This window comes from Dryas octopetala, chromosome 8 (genome assembly GCF_963921425.1).
Source record: "Dryas octopetala chromosome 8, drDryOcto1.1, whole genome shotgun sequence".
In the NCBI taxonomy this organism is placed as follows: Eukaryota; Viridiplantae; Streptophyta; class Magnoliopsida; order Rosales; family Rosaceae; genus Dryas; species Dryas octopetala.
Window position 1 is genome coordinate 8,035,665 of NC_141373.1, and position 24,961 is coordinate 8,060,625.

The following is a 24,961-nucleotide window of genomic DNA, read 5'->3' on the forward strand; positions in this document are numbered from 1 at the left end:
ATACTAAACAAGTCAAGATTTCGGAAAATCTCTGTGAACAAATCCGAAAAGGAAATAAAAAAAACACACACGCAAAAAAGCAGAGAGCGAAGAGAGCGTGCAACAGGTCTCAGGTCTCAGGCATCTAATCATATTGTTCTTCACGAGAAAAAGCTCCAACCCCATCAAATATATATTAAACTCTCTCTCTCTCTTGCTTTTGCTTTTTCTGTTTTTGGGTTTTTGAATTAATGGCTATTATTATGGGGGATAAAGCTTCACAAAAATAAAGCGCAAGGAGGAAGAAGAGGGAGGAGAGGACCATTTTGAGGTTGCCCAATGCTTTCTTTTTGAGCTTCCTTACATACAATGGCTGATGATCTCTGTTCTTTCACCAAGGTCTGCTCTCTCTCTCTCTCTCATGTTTCTCTTTTCAGCTGTTTATACCCAGTTTATTTTTTTTTTCAATTTAATACTATTGTCTGTCTTTTACCTCTTTCTTGTTTTGGTATTTGGGGAATTAGATTCTGTCTTCTTTTAGTTTTTTGGATTATTTTTATGGGTTGCATGTGAAATCCCGATCTGGGTGTTGAAATATTAAACATTTTTCCCCCCTGAATTCTCGGCTGCTTTTTGTTTACGAATTCAAGCTGAAGCAAACCCAGATTTCCTTTTATCTCAGGTTTTAATGTAAAGGGTTTGTACTTTTTAGTCAGACTATTGCACATTACTTTGTCTTTGATAACAGGATGAGTTAATGGCTCAATAATATGGTTTAAAAAAAATGGGATTTTGTTTGGATCTTTGCAATTATACCCATGTCATTTATTCTTCTTGGTAGCTTGATCAGATGGACTTACCAATTTTGATCCTTTGTTGGGACTTATTATTACCCATGTCATTCTTATTCTTTATGATTCACCTTTCATTTTGCATTGCCTAATTCATGAATTACAGGATATATTTATTATAAAGGCGCCCAAGAAGTCTCCGTTGGTTCTGAGGATGATTGTCTTATTGTTTGTAATGGTCTGTGGTGTCTACATTTGCTCAATTTGTATAAAGCAAATCAGCACCCGGACCAAAGCTGGGTTTTTAAATTTCCAGGTGATTCAAATGCCATGTCCAGAACTTGATATTGAACTGGGGGAAGCTCGTTATGTGCACTATCCAAAGCCCAAAACTTATAGCAGGTATGCTACTAGTTATTTTAATTTCAAGTTTGGTTATATTTGAAATGCAATGATGTGATTTTTTGTGTGCATAATTAGGGCTGAATGTGCGTGCAATCCTGTGCGATATTTCGCAATTTTGTCGATGCAGAGGTCTGGGAGTGGGTGGTTTGAGACGCTATTGAATAACCATACTAACATAAGCTCAAATGGGGAGATTTTCTCTGTTAAAGTTAGGAGAAGTAATGTATCAACAATCGTTGAGACTTTGGACAGACTATATAATCTAGATTGGCTTAGTAGTGCTTCAAAGAATGAGTGCACAGCTGCAGTTGGTTTAAAGTGGATGCTTAATCAGGTGAATGAATTTTCATGTAGTTTCAGTTTTTTTTTTTTCAGTTTCTTTTATTTAGCTATGCACTCATTTTGTTGTGTGAGAGACTATGGCATTACATTTCTGTACATTTCTTTCATTTGAAAGATTCTCATATCATATTAAGACAGGAGTCTTTTTTCATTCCTCATTAGGTGCATAGTTTGTTGGTTTTAGATAGCCTGTTATTGTTAATAACCATAACATAATGGACTTATTTGTCCTATGTCTACATATATTGTAACAATTACAGAGATTCTATTATATGGTATAGTTCCATGCCCTGCCAAGAAGCTTGTCTTATAGTGTCTCAGACAAAATGCGATTGGATACAGTAGTTCCTTCATATTCTTCTAGGGTGGTGAAACTAGTTCGGAGATGTTTGTAAAGAGTTTGTAACTAGTAAAAATGCTCTGGACAACTGCTAAGCTTAAAGTTTATATGGTTAAATGTGTACTCTTTACAAATCTTCTGGACAACTGCTAAGCTTGGAGTTTTTAGTTTATAGGACTAAATGTGTACTCCTTCAGAGTTCAGTTGATCCCATGAACATCGATACCTCGAAAGAAGATGCTTTTACTGATAGTGAATCTTTTGCTTAGCATTACATATATATGCATGAATGTGTCATATTTGTATAACAGTGTATGTAAAGAGGTAAGCAGCTAGCTATTATCATTAACTTGTGCTGAATGTAAGTGAAGCACCTATTCTGTTTAGGAAGGCATTGGGTATTCAATTGAAGCACCTATTCTGTTTAGGAAGCCATGGGGGATTCAAGTGAAGCACGTATTCTACTCATGAAGCCAGACTGACTTAGCATGGATAAAGATTTCTTTGTAACTGATGGATCTAGATATTGCACAGGATGTGGTTCCATGTCTTGTAGAGTAGCAGGCTCTCTAAGCGTCAGTCTTGTGCCTCTAGGACCATCTCACTGTTACTAATGAGTTACTAACAAAGGGGTTGAGTTAACTTACCCAACTCTTATGTGGATATAAATCTTGGTCAGAAAGGAATTCAGTGCAAACTGGAATTTGGGTTATTGCGTCCATCTAAATTGCCACCCAAATTTATTTCTCATAAACAATTGGTTTGCAATTCTTCATTATTATTATTTTTTTTGTTGGATTCCTTGTACTTGTTGGCATTTGGCCAGGTAGGCAATAGTTTGATAAGATCACATCAAAGAATATAATGTTAGTCTGCTCTTTTCTGTTTCACGTGTGAAACAGCCAATTAATCATTCATTCCAACAATTAATGCAGGGCGTGATGCAGCATCATCAAGAAATAGTGGAGTACTTCAATACTCGAGGTGTTGCTGCTATCTTTCTTTTCCGAAGAAATCTGTTGCGTAGGATGATCTCTGTCCTCGCAAATTCTTATGATCGAGATGCTAAGCCGCTGAATGGGACCCACAAGTCTCACGTGCATTCTCCTCATGAGGTCTCTCTCTCCCTCCCTTCTCCCCTCTCATATGCAAGATTTTCTACATAGAAATTGGTTGTTTCTTTTACCAAAATAAGATGACAAACCTAGTAATTGTTTAATTTGCAAGCTTATTATACGAGATGTTTACAGGCAGAGATACTTGCAAAATACAAGCCTACAATTAATGCAACTTTGCTGATACCCAACCTGAAGCAAGTAGCGGAGACAACTGCCAAGGCTTTGGAATATTTCAAGAGCACCCGGCATATTATCCTATACTATGAGGATGTAGTTAAAAACCGAACTGTAAGACAAACTACATGAACACTCAACTGAATTTTGTTGTTGTTTGCAATAAATTAATACTTGCATATCAGTATATTTATCTCCAAAACTCAGTTTAATTCTAAGTTCCATTTGCCTTAAAAGAACCCCCCTCCTCCCCCCTCCAAAATAAAAAAGAGGAAAAAGAATGCACCAACCTCTGAAATTTCCAATTTGGTGTGTTTGCAGAAGCTTATAGATGTTCAAGACTTTCTTAAAGTTCCACATAGGGATTTAAAGAGTCGGCAGGTGAAGATACACAAGGGTTCCTTGTCTAGTCAGATTGAGAATTGGGGTGATGTCCAAAAGACGCTCAAAGGAACACAGTATGAAAACTTCCTCCATGCAGATTATCGAAGGTAACGGCACTGGGGTGATGTATATACCATGCTTTGTTCTTTAACATTTTTTCTTTTCTTCTTTTTCGTTCAACTGCAGAAGCCAACAGGTTACCTCCCTGTTGGAATTTTGGCTGCAGCATCTGAATTTTGATTTTAGCTTCATCGTCACCTGTTTTTTGTTTCTTGCCACTCTCACTTAATATTCAATTGATTCTTTATTCTCCCTGTTTTCTACGAGAAACTTTGTCGTTGTATTCAAGCTAATCAATAGTGAAAATTTCAGCTGCACCTTGCAGTTATTCTGTCTATGTACATCTTATATCTTTTTGTAAATCTTCAAAAATTTCAAATGTAACTTGCCATTAATAGAGGAATGGTTAAAAATCACATTTGGCCATCAATGAAGGCATGCTTGTCTTGACAATACTTCTAATCTGAGTTGTGTATTACAAATTGGAGAAATTCATTGCATCACAAATCCAAGTGGAGACAGCCTCAAGGAGAAAAAAACTTACCTACACATGTTGTATACAAGGAGTGTCTTACATCTCTATACATCATGTGGAACATGACCACTGAATGTGAGACATCATCATGCGACTGGCACATGACCAATGAATGTGAGACGCCGAGTGCAATATATCATGTGACAGGCACATGACCAATGAATGAGAGACATTGTTATATACAACGAGTGTGATTAAGTTATTCAATTCAAGCCCTAAGTTCGGTTTGAACCTTTACTCTTCTTGAAGATTTATTTGTTAGTTTATGGGAAGATTTAGATGGAGTTGGATCTATAAAGAGGAAGGAAATTGTGGTTTATTTCTGTTGTCATTCTCAATAAATGAATGGATTTTGCTTAAAATTTTGGAAGGCTACATGGAGCATTGAAGCCACATGCAAAGGTACAAATGTAACGTTGACTGATAAGACATGACATGTGGGGCTACTTTGAGTCTTTGACCAGAACGTACATGGGTTGGTCAAAGATTGCCAATCCACAAAGGCACGCGTACGAACCGCCTTCATCAATCTACGTCGGCTGCGCTATTAAGGACCGTCAGATAGAATTCATGTCGATTATGGGTTTTATCATTTTTGCCCAAATAAAGACAAAATTAAGCCACCTCAGTCTCCATTCTCCAAAATACCACTTTTATTTTTGGGTTTTTTTCATATTTAATATCTGAACTTTGACCATTGTCTTAATGTGGTACCTAAACTTTTATTTGTCCCAATTGAGTACCTAAACTTTTATTTTATGTCTAATAGGTACCAAAATGAATTTCTGTTAAAATTATCAACAAAAGTTAGGGGCAATATAGTCACTTCAAAAAATTTATATTTTAATTTTAATTTTTAATTTTTTTTGTTTGTTGTGTGTTTTTTTTTTTAATAATTTTAAACATATAAAGAAAATAATTAAAATATATTTTGACTATATTGCCCTTAATTTTTATTGACAATTTTAAAAAAAATTCATTTTGGTACCTATTAGACACAAAATAAAAGTTTAGGTACCACATTAAGACAATGGTCAAAGTTTAGGTACTAAATATGAAATAAACCCTTTATTTTTAGAGTTCTACTTCCTCACCTCCATCAAATTTTTTTTTTTTTTTGTTAAATACAAAAATGGTCTGCAAACTTTACAATGAATCTCAATTTAGTCTACTAACTATAAAAAGTTTCAATTTGGTCCACAAACTTTTCAAGTTGTACCAAAGCAGTACAAACGTTAACTTCTATCTAAAAATTTAACGAAAAGTGATCATGTGCACAGTAAGTGACCACATTTTCAGAGGTAGTTCAGTCCGTTCATCACATTTTCATGTGACCAATTTCGTTAATCTTTTGATGAAAGTTAGCATTTGTACTGCTTTGGTACAAATTGAAAAGTTTGTGGACCAAATTGACACTTTTTATAATTAGTGGATCAAATTGAGTTTCACTGTAAAGTTCGTGAACTATTTTTGTATTTAACCCTTTAAAAAAAAAAAAAAACAATTTACTTATCCCACCCCTCAAATTATTCCTACCTTTTTATCTTCTTCCCACTCCCACTCCCACTCCCACTCCCAATTTTAACCCTAACCCTAAAAAATAAAATAAAAAAATATAAGCTGCCACGGGAGAGAAGCATGGGAGAAAGACAGTTAATGTGGCCTTTTGTTCGATCACAATAGATGGAACTTTAGACAATTTCCTTTGCAATTCATAATTTTATTAAGAAAAGAGAGGACTACTGCATATTGAGATTGAACTCATAGCTCAAATGATTGCAAGATCCGAGATAATGGAAATGCAAAACAACTTCGATGATTAAAAAATGGAAATGCATCCTTTATTTTGTTAATTTGTTCAAGAAAAATAGTACAATAAAGCACATAAGTGAGGGTATTTTAGTTTTTTAGCTGATTTAACTTCACTTTCCAAAGTATTTCACTTGCACACATCACATACTATTTCCATTGATTAAATTAACAAAATTCAAAATATCTTCGTATTATAATCATTAGAAAATTATATGGACAAAATTGATAAAATTTAAATTTTATAGACTTTAGCGAAGTTTTGACCGAATTACACGAATTAAAAATGTATTTAACCTAATTTATAAAATAATATATAAGATGCCATTAGAAGATATTCTTTTGTTAGATAAACTGATGTTGAATTATTAGACTTTGTTGTTCCTAAATTTTCATCATCTTATTTTTAAATAAATCTACAAAATTATAGGTATATTATGAGGGCTGATCATATAAACAATTCTAAAGGATTCTAAACGACCTATCGATCCATCAGCTCATAACAATTAAAGTCAAGCCTTTACACAAGTAGTTGGAATTCATCCGACAGTAAAAATGCATTAAATACTCATAAAGTGTCGCTCATTTGAGCAGCGCACTGTATATATATTATTAGTAATTGTGGATCTAAGTCTGACATTTATTGACATGTAGTGGATTAAGCTTTTGAAAAAGAATCTTCCTCCTAGATTTAGATCCTCCCATTATTTTGGCTACTCTTAACCTTCAATCAAAATGATCAATTAGAAATCCCTAAGTTATAATGTGGTTTTGAGTTTTATCACTAAAATTTCAAATAATATAGGAGAATCATGAGATTTCTAATAGACCATTTAGATTAAAAGTTAAGAATAATTAAGACAATGAGATGATCCAAATTTCATCCTCGATCTTTGCATTGTAAAATGGTACGTATTACTTTATAAAATCATTTTTTTAAGGAAACATGAGGATATGATGAGAATCAATCTCTTGTAGTGAGTATGAGTAGGTGCTTATCACCGAAATTACAAACTCCTACATGTTGAGAGTTTTTTTAATCAATTAACTAAAAATAACTTAGAAAGTATCATGTATGATTTTGCATGTAATTTCATGTACATATTTGACAAAAATAGAAGAATTCCTTTTTAAAGGAAGAATAGGAGTCAAATTTGAATCCATAGGTCTAAGAAATGAAAAAGTATAATATATAATCGTAATAATGTCACGTGGTGTAAATCAATTCATATGTTATAAAAAAATGGGTGGACGACGAGTTGATACTTGTAGAATATTAATAATGTTCACTCATATTATAACACATGAATTTATTATAACACATTTATACAGAATAATTAGTCAAAAGTAAAGTACTAATCTCACATGGCTAACTTAATCCATACAAAACGCATTAAAATGCAATAGTATCATTGTTATCCAACACTTTCAAGAATGGGTTACCACTTAATAATACAACTACTACCTAATTAACATTTTCCCCTTTTTTTTGGCTAATTATGCCCATAATAACCTCATTCTCATTTTCATTATAAGTTAAAGGTAGAAGTGTCAAAGGGGCCAAGTCGGCCCGAACACGATTAAAATAGGCACGACACAAATAAATGGGCCGGGCCGAAGTTTTTAACCCATCAGGCACGACAAGGGTCTAGCACGGCACAGGCATGGGCACAAAATTAGCCCGAATTAGGCACAACTCTTTTAACATTATTTTTTCCATTTTTAGAGAACTTTTTAACAAAAATATTCAATTTTTATGCAACAAAAATAAAAAAATATCATAAGATTAGTTTTCTCACCCTAAAAAATAAAAAAAGTCCATGAGCCGACCCATTTAAGGCACAATACGAGCACAAATGACCTGCAGTCCTAGGTCTTAACTATATCGATCGGCCCGAACATAATACGAAAGCACGATGAACTCAACTTAAACGGGCCAAGCCGGCCCGTCCCGTTTGACACCTCTAGTTTTTTTTTTTTTTTTTTTTTGGCCACTTGACACCTCTAGTTTAAAGGTGAGATTAATGTGAGATATGCAACTTGCAACCTAAACCACCACATCACTTTACGAACTTCAATTTTGTAAACCTTTGAATACATTCAACATTTCCGAACTAGGCAAGAGTCCAAGTCCATTTAGCATCATGCTAGCCTGTTTGACTAATTTGGGTTAACCTAATTAGCTAACAAATAAATAAAAAACACAAAATAAATGGATAAAAAAGAAACAATAATTAGAGAATTTGTTAACATGCGTTCCAGCTCACTGAAGCACAAGTTGCATCTCCCTGACCGCGTAACATTAGACGGGTCTTGACCGAACCGCGGCGGGTCCCACACGTCACGGACGACAAAACGGCGCGTTTAACGACGTAGTAAACGAGGTCTCATTAGAAAATCACCACCGCGAGACCGCCCTCTCCTTTAAAACCCATTCACTAATTCAAACCCTCTCTCTCTCTCTCTCTCTCTCTCTGCTCGCGCAGCCCTCGTTGCTCTTTCGGACCATCACATTCTCTCTCTACTGCTCTCTCTAGGTCTTTGAATCCCCAGCCAACAAAACAAACGAAGAAGAAGACAAGAGAGAGGGGCAGCAGAGAGAAGATGGCCCAGCAAACCAACGGCGGCGGCAGCGATCTGAGCACTCAGCAGCAGAATCAGCAGCAGCAACAACAGCAGCAGTGGATGCATCAGCATCAGCATCAGCAGCAGCAGCAATGGATGGCGATGCAGTACCCGGCGGCCGCCATGGCCATGATGCAGCAGCAGCAGATGATGGTGTACCCGCAGCATTACATGCCTTACGCTGCTGCCGCCGCCGCCGCTCATCCTCATCATCCTCACCATGCTTATCAGCAGCAGCAGCCTCAAGCAGCTGTTGCTTATCAGCAGCAGCAGCAGCCGCTCAAGCAGCAGCAGTCACAGAAGCTGGGACCCACCGACGAGATCAGAACCATCTGGGTTGGCGACCTTCACCATTGGATGGACGAGTCTTACCTTCACGGCTGCTTCGCTCACTCCGGCCAGGTCAACCTTCTTTTCCTATATGGACTTGTCTTTTGTATTGGAACCCATTTGGATTTTGTTTCATGCTTTGAAATGTTAGTGAATATGGATTTGAATTGTCATTAATGTTGTGGGTTTTAGTTTATTTGACATAATAACAGCGCTAAGATTGATTGATTGAAGGTTAAGATATGATATTTAATATATAGTTGTATGTTGTGTGATTAAAATAGTGCATACTAGCTTGCCCTTGTAGTTTTTTCTTCATTAGGACACTTTGGTCAGAAGCAAAATATTGATTAGAAGAGTAAGATTCTAAGGAACTCAGATTAATATTTGAGTATGTTCAGTGCACTAGTCAGCCTCTCCACCATGTTAAGTTGGGTCAAATCTGTGAACTCATATTCCCCTACTGCGGTGTGTCTTCTATGCATACCAGTGACAATCTGGGATTTTCAGCAACTGTTTCATGTTGCATCTTGTTGTATATCCTTTAACTTAGCACATGAAATGCAAAAACTGCCTTTTTGATGGCCTCCATCTAGTTGAGGGTTTTGGTTCTTTTTGAGTTACTGCTTTGTTTTTCTAATAGAGAGAGTTATATCAGTTGATAAGACTATCCATTCTTTAATAGTGTCATGGCAAGGCCCATTCACTGGAAGCCATTCATGTGGTGTTAAAGGCCTTTTCCATATAGTGAGCAATTTGTCTTTAGCTGGTTTAAAGGTCATGTGACAATTATTCCAGGTCCAAAATCCTTGTTTGGATACTATTTTAGACATCCAATTGTCTGGGAATTATAATCGATTTACAGAAGAGTGAGCAGCTTTATGCCAGTATGTCATCCTTCCCTGCTAAAGCATGGTCAAGGAAATGATGGTGGTCTTTTTTTTTTTTTTTTTTTTTTTTTTTTCCGAATTTTATTAAAGGAAGGAAAGGAGGACAAAAATACTACTGTCTTTTAATTTTACGTAGATTTCTATCTTGCCTGCTGTATATTTGGCACTAGGATGTTTTCAAGTTGTGTAGTTATCTCTCGTTGCTTTTGCAGAACCTTTTGTTTAGTTTTGCCACATATGTGACAAATACCATAGCAATCTATCTTTTTCAGTCTTTTTCCAGGTTAGGTTACCTCTTTTTGGGTTGTTCTATGATATGGAGTCTAATAGTTGCCATCTTTCTTTAAAAAGCATCAACAGTGAATGACAAAGACAAGAGCTGCGAAACTATATACTATGGGCCTTTTCTTCCCTGTTTGCTTATAACAGAAATTTTGAATCTGTTAAATTACTGTTGACCCAAAGAGTTTAAACTATGATGAGATGGGCCCAAAAAATGTATATAAAGTGCAACTTAACACTAGACAACAATGCTCCCCCTTAAGTGTAGGCCCACACAACTCCTGGGCTTTACACGCGTCGAACAAAAATTACCTGAAATGGGGGGGGGTTACCAATACTCAAGCCAATGAGTGAACGGTCAACCTAGATATGCTATCATATTAAGTTACCTTTGATCCCAAAAGCTTATTAGGGACATGCCCAACAATTTACTTCTAGCTCAAGCACAAGTTAAGAACCCACATTCATATCAACCTTTTTTTTTTCAAAGAAAATGTCTCTTGTATGTATTTTCTTGGATAAGAATTTTTCATTTCCCCTAACTTTGTTTGTGCTTTTGGTGCCAAAAACTTTGCAGGTTTCCACAGTAAAGGTTATACGCAACAAGCAAACTGGTCAGTCAGAAGGATATGGATTTGTTGAATTCTATTCACGTGAAGCAGCTGAGGAAGTTCTGCAGAGCTATAATGGGGCCGCAATGCCAAATACAGAGCAGCCTTTTCGCTTGAACTGGGCAACCTTCAGCGCGGGTGATAGACGAGCAGATACTAGTTCTGATCTATCTATATTCGTAGGAGATTTGGCTACAGATGTGACTGATACCATGTTGCAGGAAACCTTTGCTAGTAGATATTCATCTGTTAAGGGAGCAAAAGTTGTTCTAGATCCAAATACTGGTCGTTCAAAAGGCTATGGTTTTGTTAGGTTTGGTGATGAAAATGAGAGGACAAGGGCCATGACTGAAATGAATGGTGCATATTGTTCAAGCAGGCCCATGCGTATAGGTGTTGCAACACCCAAAAAATCATCTGGATATCAACAACAATATTCTTCACAAGGTATGATATCATGCTCCCAGCTTTTGGATTGATATTAGTTGTCTTGCAGCTGTAGTCCTTATGATTAAATGCTCTCGTGACAAGTCCACTCATTTTTGTACATCATGCTGGATTATATTTGATAGTTGAAGTCTATCATCTGTTTTCTGATGTTATGAACTTGGCGTTTACATAATTGTGATTTCTCCTATCCCTTCAAAAACTGAAATTATATAGAACAACCAACAACAAAGTTTTACTTTTGGTCAACTCACTAGTACTTTCCCCTTCTATGCCTGCTCCTCATTCCCATTATATTCTTCTCTAGGATTCTTTTAATGTCAGTTGCATTTACTTCAGTTCAGTTCGGTCCTTTTCCTTCTACCTTCAACGGTTCTACTCCCCTTACATGTTTTCCTTTTCGTACTTTGTATTTTTATTTTATATCAGGCAAATTTTAGGCTACTTAGTAATGCTTGCTGCTCATCTTGTGATCTAAGTTGAGCATCGGGTGGTTTTAGATAAGAGTTGGAGTGTGGTTTGGAAGCAATTGTGAGCGTAGCTATCCCCAGAATAATCAGATATTCATTTCTATTTTAATTGCTCTATTTTGTTCTTTCTCCAGTATCCTTTATTATTGAGCTTCTCCTTGTTCTACTTGAAAAGAAAGTTTCCCTTTGCAATTATACATGCTGTGAATGGGATCAGTTCCGTAAAATTGTTATCAAGAACTGGAATTTACTGGAATTGAATATTTTGTTGATGGCATTAAACAAGTCAAATACTGCAAATTGAAATCCATAGATAGTCAATAACATAACCTTCTTCTCTGCTCACCAGGCACAATATCCTACATATTTGAAAACTATTGACGTTTTGGTCATTTAAATGAAAAAGGGTCTCAAGTTGGTGTATGCAAAATAATGTTACAAGGGCATTTATCATTCTACTCAATGCTTATTTTTTCTGATATAAACTCTATTCTGTTCCCCTGCATTTTTTGTTATGCTGGTTTCTACTGCACAATTTTTTTTCCCTAGAAACTTTCATTTCAAACAGCACAGGTTTTTTATCATATGATGTTCTTCCATTCATATTTTCCTGCTCTTCAACGCTCTTAACTGCTTTGACTAAAGCAATAAATCAGTTAATTGCAGAGCCGTTTATGGGTGGATTTAGAGTGGGGCAATGTGTGCAACCATGCCCATTGCAGTCTTGAAAAGTTTCAGTGTTGATATAATATGTTTGGTAGTTTTTCAAATCTTTGTAAATTGTCTCCACTAAGTTTTGGTAACCCTTGGAAATTTCAGTGTTGCCTCCTAAAATTTTAATAAAGAAACGCCATCTCACGTGTGTTGTTATTTATTTCCCTTTATTTTAGAAAGAGTTGTTCTACACCAAGCCAGTTGGATTTTGAATCAAGTTGCAAGTGATGAAGTTGGAATGGAATTAGGAACTAGGTCCACATTTTGGTCATGCAAAAAATAAATGGAACTTGATTATCATTAGAAAATGCAGTTTTCTATCTTTATGATGTTAAACTGGATTTTGTAGTAAAAGTATTACTTATTTTCCCCTTTAATTAGCTTTGGTATTGGCTGGTGGTGGTGGACATGCAGCAAATGGTGCCGTAACCCAAGGTTCCCAGTTTGATGGCGAGCCCAATAACACAACTGTGAGTTAAACTCTTCTTTTCTGTTTCTAGTATCTTTCACCCTTTATAGTTCCTTTTTTGTTTTTGGGCCAAGGCCCTATATAGCTCCTTAATACGCTATAACTTATTGTAGATATTTGTTGGAGGGCTTGATTCTGATGTCAATGATGAAATCCTTAAGCAGCGTTTTTCTGATTATGGTGAAGTTATTTCTGTGAAAATACCAGTTGGAAAAGCATGTGGTTTTGTTCAGTTTGCTAACAGGTACTCTTTTCATATACCGTATATGGATCCTAATGTCCTATTAAGTAGAAATATCTTGAAGACTGAAGGAAGATGATAAACAGTACAATCTTATCCTATTAGCCATGCAATGAACTCCCCTCATGTTGTTTCGATTTTCAGGAAGGATGCTGAGAATGCAATACAGATGCTGAATGGGACGACTATTGGCAAGCAACAAGTTCGTCTTTCTTGGGGTCGCAGCCAAGGGAACAAGCAGGTAATATTTGGACAACTTTGTCATGTTAATTCCCCCCACCCCTTCTTGCTGTTCAAAATGTCCCAATAGTAACAGTTCTCTTATCGATGTTGAAGTTGAACGAATTGTTCCTATGGTAAATTATATGCTAAATAGAATCCTCATGACATGCTCCCCCCTGACCGCTCTCTCTCTGTGTTCGTTTTCCATCATTTAAATATTTAATTATTAATTACATGTGATTTGCAGTGGAGAGGGGATTCAAGTAACCAGTGGAATGGGGCACATTATGGAGGGCAGGGCTATGGTGGGTATGGACATGCTGTGCAACAGAATCAGGATCTGAGCATGCATGCTGCAGCTGCAGTTCATGGGGGTTCTTAACAGGGTTATTGCAGTTTCCAATAGCATGTAAACTGAACTTACAAGAGTGGCTTTTTAGATATAGTTATCAGAATTTTTAATTGAAGTAGGATTGGTTTAGCTGCTTCTTTTTTTAAATCTGTAATGTGCAAAATTTTGTTGCCGGATTGAATTGATATCTTGAAGTGAATGTGTGAGATTAATACTTTATTTAGAGTTCTGGGTCTGCCTGAAAATCTTTAAATGGACAGGAATTTTTTTATCCCGGAAAATATACATATGTTTTGGGAAGTGAACAAGAATTTTGAGTTTCTGTAGGCTCTAGCCATAAATCAGGTTATGCCAATTTGAGGCCTTTTATACTTGTATTAATCCTAAATGATTCACTTATGATTTATTCGTATATTTGAGCCTGTAGAATTTAGTCACTTTGACAGCTTAAATAGGTCAGTTTGCCAGACTCTTTTTTAAGTCCATTCTTTTGGCAAAAGATATTATATATGATCACCCTCTCTCACACTCCTTCCCAAGCCTATGAGATCGCATTTCTATGTTTGATAAGCACTCTCTTGGGAATGTGTTATCATTTACAATAGTATGAGATACTTATGTAACACACGTTCCCAAGCTTATGAGATACCATTTCTATGTTTGCTAAGCACTCTTGGGAATGTGTTATCTTTTACTTGAGTATGGGATGTAAAACATAGGTATTAACAAAAGAATTAACTTTTCATTAAGGTGCAAAACAAACAGGAGAACCTATGTAATATAGATTATGGGAAATGTTTTCTTACCAGATTTTCTAGACATGATTGTCTTGTTTGGATATATGGTTCATAATTGATAGTTCTTACAAGCATGACATAGTAGAATTGGACTATTTGACAAATTAACATTACCAATACTTGAATTTTTAGTGCAGTCGAGGAACTAGAGCTTACTTTATACATTGACAGTTTGATGTACAAAAGTTTCTACTACAGAAATGAAGGTACGTTCCTCTCGCATCACTGAATCTTCTCTGCATTCTAGACTCCATACATTGTTCTTGATGGATAGGAAGTAACCCTTCAAAAGGAGTATTATAATGTATTGTTGGTCACCAACTATATTTGGGACCTCAACAATATTTACAACAGGGTATTTGATAAACAGTTAGTATTTACATGGTAACCCACTCACAACAAAATCAGACCACCCATATTTCTACTTCAGTTATATTCAATTCATAAACAAGTATTGACCTCATGTTCATCTTGGTCCAACTTGAAACCTCTTTCATTTAAGGATTTTTTTCAAATTTATTACCTGAACTTTGGGCTATGTCCAAATTTGGTTACTGAACTCTAATTTGTCTCAATTGCATACATAATCTTTTATTTTGCATCTAAGTGGTACGTCCGTCTAAATTAATAACATAAGCTGTCAAGCCCAGGGGTATTTCAGTAAATGCAGTTGAGTTGTTTACCCAAATGAATATTCTCATGGGTAATTTTGTCTTTTCATCATCTTCTTCTCTCTGCCCCCACCCACGCCACTTTTCCTCCTCATCATCCTTCCTCTTCTTCTGTTACTTTTTTGGATCCCCAACATTAAAAAACAACAGGAGAAAAAACCTTCTGCAGATCCCCACACTCACCACCCCACAGTCCCTTACCCGCCTTCTTCTTCTTCTTCTTCTTCTTCTTATAAAGCTACTGCAGATCTCCCCACAGCACACCCACCCTCTTCTTTTTATTATTCTTCTCCTTCTAAACCCACTGCATATCTCTCCACAACACACCCACCATCTTCTTCTTCTTCTTAATGTTTCAAATCTCTAAAATAAAAAATAAAAAAACACACAAGAGAACTACTGCAGATCCCCTACACCCAGCCCGTACCCACCTCCTGCTCTTCTTCTTTTATTGTGTCATTCTTTTTTTTTTTTATGTTTTTATTCATTTCTCTAATTTTTATTGTTTTTTTTTTTTTTCTAAAACTTGTAAAAAAACTTAAATACCATCATCTCTGTTAAGTTGACTAACAGAATTATAATTTTGACTAATAGAATTAGAATTTGATACTTATTAGATACAAAATAAAAGATTGAGTATGTAATTGGGTTAAATTAAAATTGAGGTACCAAATTAGGATACAACTCAAAATTCAGGTATCAAATTTGAAAAAAGCCCTTCATTTAAATGGAAAAAAAAAAAAAAAAAATCACTAAACCAAAATTAGTTGTAAGAATTTGCTTACGTGGAAGTGGCTTTTGCGAGCCGACCTCTCATCCACCCTTTGGTTTCATCATATATATTGTGTAAATATCAGCATGGACCTTGAGTGTACGTTGTTTATTGTTGTTTAAGCAATCTCTTCAATTTTCTATCAACATGAACGGTTCCTTTTTTTAATATGTCCAGCAAAATTTGGGCTAACGTTTGCTTATCGAATATCAAAGATCAATCATGCATTGACTATATGTTGATGTTACATATCTTTAATATAATAAATGGAGGTGCATGCAGATGGACACTCCTCCCATGCAGCATTGAGATTAAAATTTTAAGGGAAATACCTACAATAATTCAGCCATTTACAATATCACACGTTTTAAATGGATTCTGTTTTGTTTTTATTGTATTTCCTTGTTCAAATTGGATGACTTTTGATAGATTAATTAAACACATGTGTTATTTATTATGTTTGTTCACTAATCATCATCTATTGTAGACTTATATCCTATATATAATTAAACTAGTTAAATATGTAGAAAACACCGACTGATCCATCATGCAATAAAGTCAGAGAAAAAAAAAAAGAGATAATTAATGATAATGTATTAAAATGGTTTCGTGAAGAACATGACTGCCCATATACAATGTTTAGTTGCATAAACATCAATATATATATCAGTAGTGCTACATATACCACATTTTTATAACATATACCACATTTTTATACCACATTATTATTATATATATAGGAGTATTATTATATATATTGTAAAAATTTCAAATACACATCAGTATACAACTTATTACAACATAAATTACTCTTTTAGTTTATCTTACAATGTAATTTTATAATCAAAATCGTTTATTTTCAAGATTTTTTTTAAAAGATAATCCAAGCAAAAAATTGATTAACTGTTTAATTATTATCATAATGTTCTCAATTTTTTATTAGAAACATTGTAATCATCTATATAATTACCGCTCCTGTGGATTGGGGAAATTCAATGGAAGGCTCTAGTGGACTAGAAGGGGTAAATCCTAATAAGACAAAGAGTGTTTAGCAAGGGGCCTGAACTAAAAGACTTTGGCCCCAACTCACATGTCATTGAGAGCGATTTTCAAAAATCAAATAAAGAGGCAGTGGCTAGTGGCATGGCTACCATGTTTATTTAACACACTTCCCAATCCCAATCACTGTTTGTCGATCTATGACTATGACACTGCAAAATCTTCAACCCTTGGCTAGTGCAAGCAACTATTATGGATTTTATGTGATAAAAAAGACTATGATATGGATCTTCATGTCTAGAAGCAGTGATGTAAGTGACCATCGTATTTGATACCTTCTTGTGTTCTAGAGGAGGTTGTTAAATTTAAAATAATTATTTAATTTGTTATATATATATATATATCTTTTCAGAATATTTAATTTATATATATTGACATTTGCAAACAAAGTTTAAAAAAGCATTGTTCATGTTTATTAACTGATTCAAGATAAATTAAAACAGTGTCAATTTCGGCTGCTTGAGGAAAATTTGTTCATATTTATTTGGGCAGTTGGCATTTAATAAATGATCCAACCTATGCATGTCAAAAGGGATAAAAACAAACTTTCAATGTGATTGTCGCATCATAGACTATACCAATTGGCCATTCTAGTCCATTAATATATAAGTATTGGCATCTAATTTTATTAACCAAAACCACATAAAACCTCATTCTTCCTTTACGGACCAACTACCACAAACTCATTCTTCATTTGTGGACACCAGACTACCACTAGATCTCAAAATACCATGCAAATATCATACCATCACCACTAGGTCTCAAAATACTATACAAAAATACACATAACAAAAACATAACATGCAGACATCTTCCAAAATACCAGTATCAACGCATCACCAAAAAACAGAAACTGAAACTGCAAGTCCGCAACTCAATAAACTGCAGTTTCACTTGCAGTTAGTAACTGCAACTGCAAATCTGCAACTCCAATAAACTGCAGTTTCAGTTCATTTGCAGTTCCAGAAATTACAGTTTATGCAGTTTCAGTTTACTTGCAGTTCCAGAAAACTATAGTTTCAGAAACTGAACTAAACAAAAAAAAAAAATCAAGAACCTACTACTGATAAAGAAGCTGCAGTTTCAGTTCATTTGCAGTTCCAGAAATTACAGTTTCTGCAGTTCCAGAAACTGCAGTTTCAGTTCACTTGCAGTTCCAGAAACTGAACTAAACAAAAAAATCAAGAACCTAGTACTGATAAGGAAGGCATAAGAGTGGAGTTGGCTTCCCCAATAACTTTCTAGGCGTTGTTATAGTGAGGAACTTGGCTTGTTCTTTGGCAACGTTGCGACAAGGTCGAGATCAGAGTCAACATCGGGGCTCCGATCGGGTCTGGGGGTTGCTGGGTGTTTCGAGCTCACAGAGATGAAGAGGGAAGATAGAGGAACTCAGGGGTGGTTCTCTCGTCGCCATCCATGGCCGGATGCACACGCACGTCGTCGAGGAAAGTTGCAGTGAAGGAGAGCAAGAAAGAACAGAGAGAGAGTGATTGAGGAGAGAGAAAACGTAAAACTAACATTCTAACCAACCCAGCTGACAAGCGCATCACATGTTGCCGGAAGTGGAGTCACATTCTCAATTACCTGATTCTTAATAGACTAACTTAATTCTTACATTATATAAATAATAGTAGTAGAGGTTACAAACAATAACTAATATGTAGTTTATAGTAATTAATTCCATTATATATTATATGCTTGAAATGCATGTGTGACAAGGAAATGTGTAGATATTTAAGGAGCTAGGAATTGATCGAATTCTCAAAAAACAAAAAAAGGAGCTAGGAACTGAGGTGTAATTGCTAGGTTTGCGTTATCTTATTGGGAGTATCTTGTTTGGATGGAAGAGGCATGCATTAGATTGCTTGACCTCCATTTTTTTATGAAGATGCATGTATTCTTTTTGCTTAAGTTAATGTAAGGAAAAACAAAACTTTTCTAAACACTGGTTACATGTAAGTTTTATTTTAATACAAAATTATCATTATCATTAAAAAAGATGAATTGAATGATGGACAATTAGAAATATTAATCTGTTGGTTAATCTGTTGTAACAAAAAAAAATGGTTGTGTTCAATTCTATTGTTAAAGAAAAAAAAGGTATATATTAATACGCTCCCTAATGCGTACTAGAGGTTTAATGGGAAGCACGACTAAGCATAACTAAGCTTTAAAATAACAATTCAATGCACTATATTATACAAAAAAGTTCACTTATTAAGACCAATTAGCTATTGATTGTACGTGTTCCTCTTCATTTATTTTGTTAGAAGAGATTCCTTATTAATATTTAACAATAACATTATATACCCACTTATTAAATTTGTACCATACATCACAACGTTAAGCTTGGGCGTCAACCCAATCTTGGGAAGGTGTCCAACTAGGTTGTGTTCCAACCTTGAAGAGAAAATATGAAAAAAAAAAAAAAAAAAAAAAAAAAAAAAAAAGAATCCTCTTGGACCATGAAATATGTGATTGGCAAATTGGCAGTCAGGGTATATCAACAAGTCATTAATTTTCTATAAAAAATTATAAAGAAGATATGCTTTTACTTTTTACAAGAATTATGAATATGATGAAAAAATTTGTTAATAGATTTTTTTATTTTTCTGAGGAAAATTTGATAATAGTTATAAAAATAATTTTGTGTACATAAACTTAGAAAAATGAAATTCATGGTTGTGGCAACTGGCAAACTAGGAAAGGGAATGAGAATAATTCACCCCATTCCCCAACAAAGAGGTTACAAAAGTCAAACTCTACTCTTGGTGAGTGGTGACCCGTGGGGAAACCTTGTTCGCAAAAGGGTCCTCTTGTATTGTCCAAGACGAAATCTACAAAATTATTTATATATAGAAAAAATGAATTGGGAATAAGAAAATCAACCAAAAGAATGGGTAAGCTCCATTTTTTTTTTCTTTGTTAACTAGGAATAAATTTCACTTTTAACCCATTAGGCCATTACCTTACTCATCCTCAATATTTGAACTAAGCTCCAAATCTTAATAAAGAAGAAACTTCTTGAAGAAATTAAGAACTCCCACTTTAAAAGCGATAGAAAATCACATTTTTAAATCATAATCAAGATCTAAAAATATCATTATATACTTGTCATTGTGTCGCACTCTAAATGGTAGCATGCGAACAACTACAAGTGAAGAAGTACAAATTAAGAATTTGTATGATTTTTTTTTTATTCGGATAATTCGTGGATAATGATGTGCTTAGCATTATGGTTAGACTAGCTTGCAAACAAATAAGATGTAAACTGGACTGACCTCATTTTAATTCGACAGAGGAAATTGTAAAATTTGATCCAATCTAATATTTCAATAATTAAAATAAATTCATATATATCCGTTTTGTTATTTTAAATGATATCTAATTTGATGATCTAAGATTCTAATCCAATAATTTTCTTATCTAGTTCTTACCTGGTTAATTTGCCATTAGCTAGTTCCAACACTCTACGTACTCCACCCCCGGTTAATTCCACATTCCAGTGTCCGCAGGCTACAAATATCATGATCTCAGCTCAATAAATAATCGAATAGAAATCAATGTGACCTGTCTATTAAATTAATTAGCAAACATGCTTGCCCCTTGATTTAAAATGTCCTCAAAATTAACATTAATAAAAGATGAGGGACAATAACAAGAGGGTAAGCAAAAAATGGAAAATGCAAGCAGCCAAGAAATTGGCCGCCCCTCTATATATCTATATATGCATTGACTAAAAGCTGTCATTTCTTTGTTGGATGTACAGCGAATGTTGACAACTTATTGTACGTTCTCAACCTCTATCTGGCCTGCTAACACATAGATTTAGTTTTTTTTTTTTTTTTTTTTCAATCAATAAAATACATTTCAATAAAAAAAAAAACTAATGATATACATTAATTAAGAAAATATAAGAACTCAAGCCATGATGTAAGCCTGATGGTGAGAAAGAGTGGGAAAATGAGTTACAATTAAGATAGTTATCAGGGGTTCAACCCCTGGCCTCTAATGTAACAAAAAAACAATGTAAAAAACGAGCATAGAAACCCTAAATAATTTGAGGCATAGGAAAGAAATGAGAAGTAACAACTACTTGAGGCCCTACAAATTGACCATATATAATCTAGTTGTTTCAAATTTCAATCAAATGTTCAAGTATTCGATTTAACTCAATGTAAATCGTACAAATTAACAAAGTGACAATCATAAACATTGGAATTTAACTGGTACACATGACATGATATGACATGAATTCAATGTTTGCATAATAGTAGCAATTGAATGGTAAAAGAAAACCAAGGAAAACCCAACCCCCCACGCTAGGTGGACCAAGGAAAACATAATCAATTGATGGATGTCACCTTTGTCACATGAGATAGAAAGTATATAGTACGAGAGAGAGAGACAGAGAGGCCCATTGGACCATTTATATATATAAAGGCGGCGTGTATGACCAATCTTCCCTCCCCTCTCCTTACTCATCATTTTAGTCAATCTTCCTCCACTACCCCCTCCTTCCCTTCATCTTCCTCTTTCCCTCTTCCCTCTTTCTCACTCTTTCTCTTTCTATATATATATTTCCACTCACTATTCCCAAACTAATTATAACCCTCTCAATCTCAATTAAGTCTCAAACCCCAAACCCAAACCCAATAGTAGTCCATCATGGACTTGAAGGTGGCGCTTCCACTTCCGGTGCCTCCGATGGACTTCCACTTCGACAGCACCTCCTCCTCCCCCTACATCACCGCCCCGTCCAGCCCGACCCGTTTCGGCAACAACAACTACTTCTTCAGCGCCCCCACCAGCCCCACCCGCGCCTCCGCCTTCTACCGCGACCTCAGCGACTTGGACAATCTCCCCACACAATATTCACCCTCTACAGTCCCTTTCAAGTGGGAAGACAAGCCCGGAATTCCCAAATATAGAGCCACAATCAACGGTCACGATCATCACGCTGACGATCAAGATTTCGAGTTTGATTTTAGTGGGCAGTTGGAGAGGGCTTCTCTCCCAGCAGACGAGCTTTTTGACGGTGGCAAGATTAGGCCTCTGAAGCCACCGCCACGGTTACAAGTAGTCACCGGGTCGGGCCACCACGGTCCCGGACCCTCCAGCTTGTCTCCGAGATCATCATCACCAAGATCACCATCTAGAATATCCCAAGGAAAGAAAATGGTCCAAGAAGTACTATCATCTTCGTCTTCGCCGCGCCAATACAAAAATCATTCTAATAATTTTGACCCCTTCACCGCCGCCATGGAAGAGACTACGAGCGAAGATAAATCAGATCACCAGCGACGCGGGAGGGAGAGAATTGTGCCTCTAAGAAATGCTTCGGTTCGTAAAGGAAGTCGGTCTCTGTCCCCTTTGAGAGTCTCAGACATTACGTTCCACCTCGACGACGTCGTTTCTCCATCAACCACAACAAGAAGCACAAACTCAAACAACAGCAGCGTCTCTAAGCCCTCCACCTCTTTTTCTTCGGCGTATTCTTCGTTTTTGTCAGCGATTTCATTCTCGAAAGGGAGCAACCGGAAATGGAAGCTGAGAGATCTGCTGCTCTTTCGGAGCGCCTCCGAGGGCCGAGCAACGACGACCGGGAAAGACCCGTTGAGGAAGTACACGATGTTGTCGATGAACAAGAAGAGTGGTGGTGGTGGTAGAAGTATTGCTGAGGACGTGAAGAATTCGAGCTTCCGGTCCACCGACAGTGTCGGTTCGGTCAGCTCCAGGAGGCGGGGACCGGTCTCGCCTCACGAGCTGCATTACACCGTCAACCGGGCGGTTTCGGAGGAGATGAGGAGGAAGACCTTCTTGCCGTACAAGCATGGCCTCTTGGGTTGCTTGGGGTTCAACCCTGGGTTGCATGAGATTTCCAGGGGGGCTTTTGGGTCTTTGGCACGTGGATAATCCAGATCACGCACTCAATCCTGACCGTAGATAAATTTTGTTTACTTTTTTTTATTTCTTTCTTCTGTGATATAGATATGTTTGAATTTACTCAAATGGCTTCATTGTGTTGGATTATTTGATATATTGTTCGTTCATTATGGTGGCGTCTCCATCACTTGAAGGACACAAACTATATGAAACATATATACAAGAGATTAATTACAAGCAATGTCTTGTCTTGTGTTTGGTTGGGGACATTAATTCATGACTCTTGCCAGTCAAATTTGATCAAGAGGATGATAATATTGTTCATGAATATGAGATTAGTAGTAATTATTGTATTAATGTACGTTTACCAATGATATAGGAAAAACAGATCTAAAGCTATGGAAGAATTTTTTTTTTTTTTTTTTTTTACCATGCTAAAGCTATGGAAGATTATTATCTGCTTTAAGCCATGGTTCAGGTCGTGAGGAATAATGGAAAAATCAGTTAGGATAAGAATTGATTAAGAAATTAATCCTTTGTAGAGTAATTAAGAAAATTATTGTCTATTTTGAATTAAAGTAGAAGAAAAAGAATAAAGATGTCACACCCTTCACTTTAGTTTTTTTCTTTATCCAACAAACCATTTCACTTTCTATTTGAATAATCTATGCAACAACCTAAATTTCCCTCTTTTGCCAAAAACAAAATGGAAATTGCTCTATTAATATGAAAGAGATTAGAGCATATTTCTGAAAAAGTCTAGGCAAATTAAACTCATTGACATTGAAATTAAGGAGTACCCCAAGACTCTTATAAATCATTATGCAATATTATAATCTTCCAAACAGGACAATACTCCACATTTCACATTTCCAACTCAAACCAATTAAGTCCTTATAAATTATTAACTAACGTTATGTTTTTTCAATGTAAAATTTCTCTCAATACAAAAAATAATATTGTCATATATATTAATATTGATATATGTACATAGGATTGTAATAAATTTTTCTTGGAGTGGACTCGCATTGCCCAAAAAGAAGACTAGTATTAATATTAATCTGACGTATGCTTTGGCAGTTTGGTGAATGATATCACCACATTACAATGTGGTAAATCTCAGGAAAACCTTAAACTTACAGGAGAGGAGGCAGAACTCATAAGGATATTTTAGCAGCACACAGACACATGGGTGGGATCGAAGAAAAAGATGTCATGCATGGGGACCATAGCATATAATCATTATAAGGTTGTGTAATCATTATAGCAGTGACGTTATACAGTGTAAAGTTGTCTAGCTAATTCGGTTTTGCCACCATTAATCAAGCAAAAGGTGATCGAAGAATCATTCAATTTTAAAAAAAGAAAAGATCGGATTTAACAAATTAAACCTTCCTTTTCAATTCTCTGTCAATTTGCAACAATGAATTCGCCACCACGTACCATACACAACCTGCAATGATGAATAGTGGGTTCTTATTTGAAATTTTAAACCCATGTGCATGTGGTTTGAGTAATGTACAAGTGTTAATGGTACTGTACTTAAAGTTTCAAACAATGAGAAAATTTAATATAACATGAATCTTATCAATGGAAAAAATTATTGAGTATTATTACAATTTTAAATTAAAATTTCAAATGATATGATATGACAGTATGCGTTTCATAAATTAACAAAAAATTCGGATGAGCTAGTGCGACTGTACGTATATAGCATTCCACTTTGGTAGAACATGCACTAATATATATATGCATAACTTTTATCGACTCCAGCTAGTTACCGGCTATTTCAAACATTTCTAAACACTTTAATAAGAATCATTCAGTCGAATGAACATATATAGATATAGCATTCCAAAAAGACTCATTCTGCAAACCAAATAAGGCCAGCGTTCTTGTTGAGAAAAAAGAAGGGCAACCAGCCATACATGCATAACCTATATATAGCTTTATAGAGAGAATAGTTGATAGTTATGTCCATTATGGATGGAGACCCACATTAAATCGTACAATTAATTATGGTTACTTTCTTCATCCGGTCCTTTTACTCTTTGGAGGTTGTAATAAGTTAGGAAAGAGATGAACATGGTCATGTTGCAATTATGGGCATGATGCTTCATCACCATATACTTTGTAGTTTGTACAGTAATCTCTTTTTATCAACAACTGTCCTAATGAGAATTGAA

At 35.5% G+C, this 24,961-nt stretch overlaps 3 protein-coding genes across 4 annotated transcripts; all 3 read left to right on the plus strand.

The window, feature by feature from the left end:
- Positions 1-56: 56 nt before the first annotated feature.
- On the plus strand, positions 57-3,925 carry LOC147276802 (P-loop containing nucleoside triphosphate hydrolases superfamily protein). The gene is made up of 6 exons (XM_086253782.1): positions 57-378; positions 937-1,172; positions 1,251-1,509; positions 2,793-2,972; positions 3,108-3,263; positions 3,471-3,925. Exons 1-6 carry the CDS (start codon positions 349-351, stop codon positions 3,642-3,644), a joined length of 1,035 nt encoding a protein of 344 aa, XP_086109908.1. The 5' UTR covers positions 57-348; the 3' UTR covers positions 3,645-3,925.
- Positions 3,926-8,386: 4,461 nt separating this feature from the next.
- On the plus strand, positions 8,387-13,809 carry RBP47A (RNA-binding protein 47A). 2 transcript variants are annotated; one of them, XM_086253304.1, is made up of 6 exons: positions 8,387-8,964; positions 10,642-11,122; positions 12,721-12,776; positions 12,889-13,019; positions 13,161-13,257; positions 13,486-13,809. In XM_086253304.1, exons 1-6 carry the CDS (start codon positions 8,542-8,544, stop codon positions 13,618-13,620), a joined length of 1,323 nt encoding a protein of 440 aa, XP_086109430.1. In that variant the 5' UTR covers positions 8,387-8,541; the 3' UTR covers positions 13,621-13,809. The 2 variants fall into 2 exon arrangements, with proteins under 2 accessions (XP_086109430.1, XP_086109429.1); XM_086253303.1 differs by having other exon boundaries at positions 8,389-8,964; positions 12,688-12,776.
- A 7,649-nt stretch (positions 13,810-21,458) lies between these two features.
- On the plus strand, positions 21,459-23,016 carry LOC147276804 (calmodulin-binding protein (DUF1645)). Its single transcript, XM_086253996.1, has one exon. The coding sequence runs from the start codon at positions 21,558-21,560 to the stop codon at positions 22,803-22,805; it is 1,248 nt and encodes a 415-aa protein (XP_086110122.1). The 5' UTR covers positions 21,459-21,557; the 3' UTR covers positions 22,806-23,016.
- Positions 23,017-24,961: the final 1,945 nt, after the last annotated feature.

Bases quoted from the DNA above. Each gene is read 5' to 3' on its own strand.
- RBP47A (XM_086253303.1), top strand. From the start codon at position 8,542: ATGGCCCAGCAAACCAACGGCGGCGGCAGCGATCTGAGCACTCAGCAG. The intron at 11,123-12,687 runs GTATGATATCAT...CCCTTTAATTAG, and splicing joins ACAACAATATTCTTCACAAG to CTTTGGTATTGGCTGGTGGT. The intron at 13,020-13,160 runs GTACTCTTTTCA...TTCGATTTTCAG, and splicing joins TTTGTTCAGTTTGCTAACAG to GAAGGATGCTGAGAATGCAA.
- LOC147276802 (XM_086253782.1), top strand. From the start codon at position 349: ATGGCTGATGATCTCTGTTCTTTCACCAAG. The intron at 1,173-1,250 runs GTATGCTACTAG...GTGCATAATTAG, and splicing joins AAGCCCAAAACTTATAGCAG to GGCTGAATGTGCGTGCAATC. The intron at 1,510-2,792 runs GTGAATGAATTT...CAATTAATGCAG, and splicing joins TAAAGTGGATGCTTAATCAG to GGCGTGATGCAGCATCATCA.
- LOC147276804 (XM_086253996.1), top strand. From the start codon at position 21,558: ATGGACTTGAAGGTGGCGCTTCCACTTCCGGTGCCTCCGATGGACTTC.